The sequence below is a fragment of the Rutidosis leptorrhynchoides genome, chromosome 3 (assembly GCF_046630445.1).
Source record: "Rutidosis leptorrhynchoides isolate AG116_Rl617_1_P2 chromosome 3, CSIRO_AGI_Rlap_v1, whole genome shotgun sequence".
Taxonomy (NCBI): domain Eukaryota; kingdom Viridiplantae; phylum Streptophyta; class Magnoliopsida; order Asterales; family Asteraceae; genus Rutidosis; species Rutidosis leptorrhynchoides.
This window is the reverse complement of record NC_092335.1, coordinates 508,898,879-508,907,731: the sequence shown is the minus strand read 5'-3', so window position 1 is coordinate 508,907,731 and position 8,853 is coordinate 508,898,879. Positions and strand designations below refer to the sequence as shown.

Here is an 8,853-nt window from a genome sequence, read left to right as displayed (position 1 = left end):
TCCAACAAAAATACAGTTTGAATGATGGAGATAAATGCATTGTCACATACAATCAAGACCAGCAAAATTTCAATGTCAAGAAGATCAAAAGATCCACGTTCGCTTAATTTGAATCTTCATTTAAGAACAATATATATTTTGTAAAACAATTTACTTAACAAATCTAATGCCTGTAACAATATATCTAACATATATGAACATGTGTAGTGACTGTAAGAACTTAGTGTTTCTAAAACCAATTATTAGTTACTTAACAACCCTCTTCATATGCAATATTGGACAGGCATATATTGGGCTAATTATCCAGTTTAAGAATGGATAAGATATATACGTATATATTAGTTAATTAACAATGTAAATTCTTGATCAAAATGGTATAAATTTTACATTAAATGGTGTAACCATTCATGACACTTATTCACCAAAAAATGTAACCATTCATGAAGATTCATCTTAATCAAAGAGCATGACCATTCTTCTTACTTAATCAACTATATAAAGAAAATTAAAAAAAAACAAATCCCAAGAACACGTCAACCACTTAAGAAGTTACAAAAAATCTTCAAACTCAAAAAAAAATATATACTAAAAATGGATGCTGCTGAAATGAATATTCTCGAACATCTTCGACAAGAAATGATTGTTGAGATATTGTCAAGAGTTGGTAGTTCATCATGCGTTCAACTGTTCTCGGCAAAAACCGTCTGCAAATCATTCTTGATGTTCTCCGAGGATCCTTTGGTTGTTAAAAGGATATCCTTAGATAATTACTCGGTGGTTCCTTGGGGAAATACCATGGTCTCATTTTACAATCGTTGTCTTCTTTCGGGTAATCCTCAAGCCATTTTTTGTTTAGGTTTGCATCTCTACTTTGACGCTAAAGACATCCAGTTAGAGCTTCAAAAAATAAAGGAAGCTACTAACCAAAAACTTTTAGAGTCAGTTTATGTCTACGGCTTAATCATGTTTGCCTCTAACTAAAATAAAGCAAAGAATATCTGATTGGAAATGCTAAATCAAACATTTTCAGCAGAAAGCTTAGATTTAGTAGTTGCAGTTAGAAGAAAGGTTTTCGCTATGTTGCGAGACTTATGGAAAACAAACCGCCATCCACTCACTGACCTAGCAACACATTGCCCTTTGACCCGACACAAACCCTACCTTCCAAACCGACACGTCTTTGAATTATACCTCCCGATACAAGAACGCATGTCATGCTTTTGGTCCTACGAGTTAACTATTTGGAAAGATCATTTTGGTTATAACTAGATCGATTTTATTGTTATTTTTAGTTTGTAAGTTAGGGCACCGTAATCATCTTCTGTTAGTCAAAATTTTGTTAATTTCATTGCTCTAATGAAATGATGTAAGTTGTTTATGAAATAGTGTAAGTTATGTTTATGTAATAGTTAATTGGTATAACCATTCGTGGTATGTATTATATAAAATGACATGTAAAACGACTAAGAAAAACGATTTACAAATTCCGTCGCGAAGCGACTAAGAAAAACGATTTACAAATTCCGTCGCTAAGCGCGGACTACAAACCTAGTTAAAAACTTTAACGCATATAATAGAAAATTTGAAAGTTGGATGCATACAATATGAATTTGATAAAAGTTCAATGCATTTTCGATTAATTTTTCCTATAAACATAACATTTTAATTGTAATAAGATCTTTTAATTTGAGAAGAGGTTAGACCGATATCACTCTCTTCGTTCCAAAATAACTGTTCCATTTTACTTTTTAAAATTTTCTTTTATATTTTAACTTTAAATATTTTTATTTATGCTATATAATATCCGATTAATATTATATGAATAGATCAATTTTAAAATGTGAATATTAATATAATTCTCGTCAAATATTATATAACACATAAAAATATTTAAAATCAGGATTGTATAAGAAATACTTGAACAGTCAAAGTAGAACATAATTTTGGGACATAAAGAGTACTTGATTAGAGTGTATTTAGGAGTGATTTTCGTGTATAATAAACGAAAGAACTAAATGATGAGCTTTATTTATTAGAAATATTAACATTCGAGATAAACAGATGTAAATTTAAATATAAATTTACAAATATAAAAGTATAAAAAATACATTTTTCTAAACATAGCCTTAAGAGCTATAATTAAGAAATTGTTTTAAGCATATACTTTTTGTACATTGAGGTAGTTAAGTGTAGTAAGTGAGTAGTTATTATTAAAGTACAAGCATTTTTAGCATGTTAAATTTCTTAAAGATAGGTCATAAAGTTTATCTTTAGATAAATTCTATGTTGTTGTAAATTTAGTAGTTAAATATGGATGGTAATTAGTCAAATATGGATAGTAAAATTTGTACTATATATATATGTGCATAATGTAAGTTACAAAAACACACACATACATTAAATACATCACACCTCTCTTCAACCTCTTTCTCTCCTATATCTTCTACAACACATCTCTCTTTTATTGGTTCTTTCAATTTGGATATATTGAACCAGGCCACTAAATGTAGTTATAAGCCTACTGAAATATAACACGTTATCAGCACGAAGTGCTCCGTATAATCAAGGTTTATCTACGCAAGCACACGTCACTAATCAAGGTAAGAAATTATCTAACTTTTATTAACTTCACTAACATTTATATTTATGTTATTTAAGTTATATATGGTCGGTTATACCGCCTGAATTATATTTATGTAATCTAACTTTTATTAACTTCACTAACATTTATATTTATGTTATTTAAGTTATATATGGTCGGTTATACCGCCTGAATTATATTTCTGTAATCTAACTTTCATTAACTTCACTAACATTTATATTTATGTTATTTAAGTTATATATGGTCGGTTATACCGCCTGAATTATATTTTCTGTAATCTAACTCTTATTAACTTCACTAACATTTATATTTATGTTAATAAGACCTCATGATTGTACGCAACACGTCATTTGACAACACGGTACTTTATGTACGCAACACGTCATTTGACAACACGGTACCATGGGTCGAGATTAATTCCGATCAATACGAATACGATGGGGTCTTTATATGTTATCTAACATTTATGATTACTTATGCAATTAATCATTATTTATTTCATGCATACTAATGTTTATTCTTAAAAGTAAATCTTAAAAGTTAAAATAAGAAAAAATAGTTTGTATTTTTATTAAAAGTAAATCTTAAAAGTTAAAATAAGAAAAAGTAGTTTGTATTTTTATTAAAAGTAAATCTTAAAAGTTAAAATAAGAAAAAGTAGTTTGTATTTTTATTAAAAGTAAATCTTAAAAGTTAAAATAAGAAAAGTAGTTTGTATTTTTATTAAAAGTAAATCTTAAAAGTTAAAATAAGAAAAAGTAGTTTGTATTTTTATTAAAAGTAAATCTTAAAAGTTAAAATAAGAAAAAAAAATCTTGTCCTTAATATTTGTAACATCCCGCGTTTTTCCGTTAAATTTAATTTTAACACCGTCTTTTTTTTTAAAACATAATCTTTCGCTATTTAAATTCCCGATTTCCGTTGACTAACGTTTATAATATTCTCGTTATTTAATTATAAGATCACTCGTCTACTCGAGCGTTTTTAAAATATTCGTTTGGTTAATTCCCGCACCCGCTCTGAAACTTGAGGGACTAGTTCCGCCACTAGACCAAAGAGGTGGCTAGTAGTTGACTAGTCAACCACTCACCACCTCCACCCACTCATTCATCCATTTCTTTTTTTTTTCTTTCTTCTTTCTTTCTTTTTTTTTCTCTCAAGAACACAAACATAAATCATCATCTAAATCCGGATCGGGAAGCAAACTTCAAAACAAATTACATATTCGTGATCCTCTCATCATCCTCTTCGATTTGGTACCAATTTCATCCATTTTGGGTAACTTTCTAAAATCACTAATTTTCTCTAAATTCGTTTTATATACTTGAAATCGTGTTAGTTAGTGTCTATGGCTCGTGTATAACATGAATATATGTTTTGTTTGCTCGATTTGTGGTTTGGAGTAACTAGTTTGAGTTTTTGAAATGGGTTTGCTTAATCCTTGATTTTGGATGAGTTAATGTTGTTAGATTGTTAAAGTGCATGTTTTAATTGTGTTACTAGTATCATTAGCCACATGTTGATGTATAGATTGATTAAAGAAACTTCATAAACGTGATTATTGATTTTTGTGGATTTTGGTTAGGGTTTGATAGACTTAAAACGAGCTTTTGATGCGTTGAATGCTCGTTAATGTTATTAATAAGTGTTTAGTTGTATTACATGTTTGATTACCTTCAAAACGGCATATCATATGTATAAATTGGATTCCCGGAACTTGAAATGCATTTGATGAACCTAAACTTTGATTTTGAACGCTTAACGACCATTCAACGAGGTTTCTGTAGTCTTAAATGATGATTTTGATTAATGATATGTGGTTAGTTGTATTCCTTGTCGAAATAGCTTTCCGATGATATAAAATACATGTTCTAATTGTTTGCGGATCATAAAATGTGATTGTTTGTGTTTTGGTTCGTGCATACTTTGAAAATTGACCAGAATTCTCTGCCCAGATGGTGGCGCGGCGCGCCCCATCCCCGCGCGGCGCGCAGATGTGCCTGGTCAGATTCTGACCTCCTCGTCCCATTTCACGTGAAATGTTTGACTAGCTACCGACCTCCGATTCACATGAAACTTGTTTTAATATACTTGTATATGAATATTTAGCATAGAAAAATAGTTCGGGACCCGACCCGAACGCGTTGACTTTTTCGTTGACTTTGACCAAGTTTGACTTTTAGTCAAACTTAACCAAACTTTTATGCAATCGTTCTAACATGCTTTTATACTTGATTCTCGCATGAAACTTGGCAACGTGATTCACTTACTATATTTAATCGAGTCGTAACGAGCCATAGGACTAATTGAACACATTTCACCCGACCTTGTGTCGTAACCGGTTAATTGATATAACTTACTTGTTTAGGTCAAGGCTAAGCAACTTTCATGCATACGTTACTTTGTGAAGTACTTTTATACTCGTGCACTCGAGGTGAGATCATAGTCCCACCTTTCAACAACTTTTTATACTTTTAAATTGTGGGCTGAGAAACATATACTTTGTTACATTTTGTACTACTTACTTTTATACTTTGAACACAAGTACAAGGAAAACAAACATTCCACAGCGAGTTAGAACAAAAATCCTCAATTCGATTATCATTAGTTACACTTGCAGGGTGTAAGCGTGAACTTATATTGTGTGGCCATACGGGTTTGACAAACCCTCATTACGGACGGTTCGCTACCGTCTACGGATGAAATATATTTTCGAGAAACAGTGTATGTTCTAACACTATTGTGATGGGGTTCTATGGAAGGAAACGTTAAGTCTTGATAATTGGGTGCTCGCGAACAATACTTTTGGAATGCAAATGATTTTGATAATCAACGTTATGGGAATACTAAATCTTGTGGTTCAAAAACAACGTTTATTACAAACACCTATGATTTCACCAACGTTTTTCGTTGATAGTTTTCTACATGTTTTCTCAGGTTCATACTTGGCTATTTGATACATGCTTCCGCGTACACTCATACTTGCTTGGGGTCAAGCATACATACTTACATACGCTAGGGATAGCACTTTTGGATTCAAACTTTTGTTTACATACTTACGCTATTTATAGCAACTGTGGTTTCAAACTAATTATGTCGCAAGTTATTTCATTCATACTTTATAACTTTGTAAACTTAAACTTATTGTCGATCCGTTTATTAAACTAAACTTTGTACCTTTCAAATGAACGCGACATAATTTTGGTCAAACGAGTCTCATATAGGGACTACGACCACGCAACGGGACCTAAGTTAACGACGCCGTCAATAACGGTTTTGGTCGGGTCGTTACAAGTGGTATCAGAGCGTTGGTTGTAGGGAACTAGGATGTGCATTAGTGTGTCTAACAGAGTCGTTAGGACGCATTAGTGAGTCTAGACTACAACCGGATAGTTAGCATTTGCATTCTGACATACATTTGCTATAGATAGCGCTTACTTGACTACTTGTGCATTATACTTGAATCATTCTTAGGCAAACTTTTTAATGGTACCCAACCTTCATTATACGAACTCGTATTCCGCCACTTTTTGGTAACACACGTAAATTCATGATTCATACACGTATGGATGACGACGACTTCATTAGTCACACTTGTTCGGGAACTCTGTCTCCCGGATTGTTATTTGCCACCGTTTCAACTTACTATCGGTTTTCCACTGGTGTTTCTTACTATCTACTTTTTGGTGTTACTACCATCACTACTCTAGGTGAGTATCGTCATCAACATTTATCACTACGGTTGCGTGCTACTCGTTATCATGACTCGTTACTCTTTTCATACCTGAATACCTTATTGTCTGACTCGAACCACATTGACGTGAACAATCATTTATACACTTCCCTCGGGGAACGCTTCTTTATAGTTGCACTAATTCTTTCGATTCAATACGAGTCACGTTAGAGACGTCGTTACACTTTGTTTATTTTAAACTTCACGATTACACGAACTTGAATCTATAGAGTGATGTGGGAATGGAGGTATGAGTTAGCGTAATATAACGACCCTCGATCAACGTGGTTATATTACGGTAAGACATACCAACGTTCTAGTGACGCGTGATGGTGGTTAGACTCGATCAACCTAAACACCACCATGTGCCATGTACATGACTTCATCTTTTCAGGTTTGGACATCCGAAAACTCCGAGAATATTTATAACAACCATACCGGGGACACACCTTCGACTTTTGTCGAACTATATTTATGCTTCCGAATGAATAACCGATTTCTCTCGGCTTCAACCGTATGTTACACGTGTATACTAGCTCGTCCTCGCACAGTCTTATTGACTAATTACAATTTACTCGTTATGCTCACATCGGGGCGGGAACTTCTTTTGCATCACCCTCGTACTTCCGGTTCAGGAGGTCCTTATTCTAAATTCTCAATGGAGAGCGACTCTTCACGTCATACAAGTATTCGCCGCGAGGGTGGATAGTCCTAACAATCGTTTTCAAAACCCGATAAGAACTTGCCCCGACGAACGTTTTTGGAAACCGATAAATCTTCCGCGACGCGAATTTTCTTGAGAAATTTGTCCTAGCTAACGTTTTCAATTCCTAGCAAACTTGTTCAATATGCCTTAGGGAAATGTACCCCGTTTCGGATCGAGATCCTCGTTTCACTTCTAGATTTTGGAGTACCTTACAAAAAGCCTCGGGACCGCATTTAGACATGAGTACCGCGTACCATCCACAACCCGACGGACCGAACAAACATGCGATTTAAACCTTGGAAACCATAATACAAGTTTGTATTACCAACTTCAAATTTACTTGAGAAAAGTATTTTCCTTTAACCGAATCCTCGTACTACAATGATTTTCATTCGAGTTTTAACGTCACTCCTTTTGAAACCACATGTGACCGGAAACGTCATTCTCTTTTGTCGAACCAAGTAAACGATGATCAATTCACCGGGGCCGAGGTTATTCATGAGCAACCGAGAAAATTTATTCATATTCAGGTAAAACCCTACGCGACTCGTAATCACCAAGAGCTACGCCGATATTAGACGTAAACATTTCAAATTCCACGTGGGAAACCGCGTCACGTTAAGAGTCGCACCTTGGAAAAGTACAATCCGTTTCGGGAAAACGTAGGAAGCTAAATCCGCGATATTTTGATCCTTTAAATTCTTGGGGTGTTTTGGACCCGTCGCTAGCCGTTTAGACTTTTCCGACTCATTTTGGGTCTCCGTTTATCCTACATTCGATGTATCAACTCAAAGACGTGTTTTGCGAAACAAGAACTTGTCATTCCTTTTCGATAAGCTTACTATCGACGATAAACTTCATTCCTAGGAGGACCGGTTGAAACCATGAATCGTGAAACCAAACTTCAATCCAACGTAAAAATCCCGACCGTCGAAGTTCGTTGAAATACCCTAGGACGTACTTCTCCCTCACTCGTAGAATTGGCAACGCAAGATCTCGAGGAAGATTCAACAACTACTACTTCCAACTAAATTTCGGGACGAAATTTCTTTTGAGGTGTGGATAATGTAACATCCCGCGTTTTTCCGTTAAATTTAATTTTAACACCGTCTTTTTTTTTTAAAACATAATCTTTCGCTATTTAAATTCCCGATTTCCGTTGACTAACGTTTATAATATTCTCGTTATTTAATTATAAGATCACTCGTCTACTCGAGCGTTTTTAAAATATTCGTTTGGTTAATTCCCGCACCCGCTCTGAAACTTGAGGGACTAGTTCCGCCACTAGACCAAAGAGGTGGCTAGTAGTTGACTAGTCAACCACTCACCACCTCCACCCACTCATTCATCCATTTCTTTTTTTTTTCTTTCTTCTTTCTTTCTTTTTTTTTCTCTCAAGAACACAAACATAAATCATCATCTAAATCCGGATCGGGAAGCAAACTTCAAAACAAATTACATATTCGTGATCCTCTCATCATCCTCTTCGATTTGGTACCAATTTCATCCATTTTGGGTAACTTTCTAAAATCACTAATTTTCTCTAAATTCGTTTTATATACTTGAAATCGTGTTAGTTAGTGTCTATGGCTCGTGTATAACATGAATATATGTTTTGTTTGCTCGATTTGTGGTTTGGAGTAACTAGTTTGAGTTTTTGAAATGGGTTTGCTTAATCCTTGATTTTGGATGAGTTAATGTTGTTAGATTGTTAAAGTGCATGTTTTAATTGTGTTACTAGTATCATTAGCCACATGTTGATGTATAGATTGATTAAAGAAACTTCATAAACGTGATTATTGATTTTTGTGG

General features: G+C 34.0%; 1 protein-coding gene across 1 annotated transcript; it reads left to right on the top strand.

Annotated features, from left to right (window-relative positions):
- Positions 1–591: 591 nt before the first annotated feature.
- Positions 592–981, top strand: LOC139901839 (putative F-box protein At1g67623). Its single transcript, XM_071884512.1, has one exon. It carries the CDS (start codon positions 592–594, stop codon positions 979–981), a length of 390 nt encoding a protein of 129 aa, XP_071740613.1.
- The last annotated feature ends 7,872 nt before the right edge of the window (positions 982–8,853 follow it).

Coding starts and splice junctions, on each gene's coding strand:
- LOC139901839 (XM_071884512.1), top strand. CDS start 592: ATGGATGCTGCTGAAATGAATATTCTCGAACATCTTCGACAAGAAATG.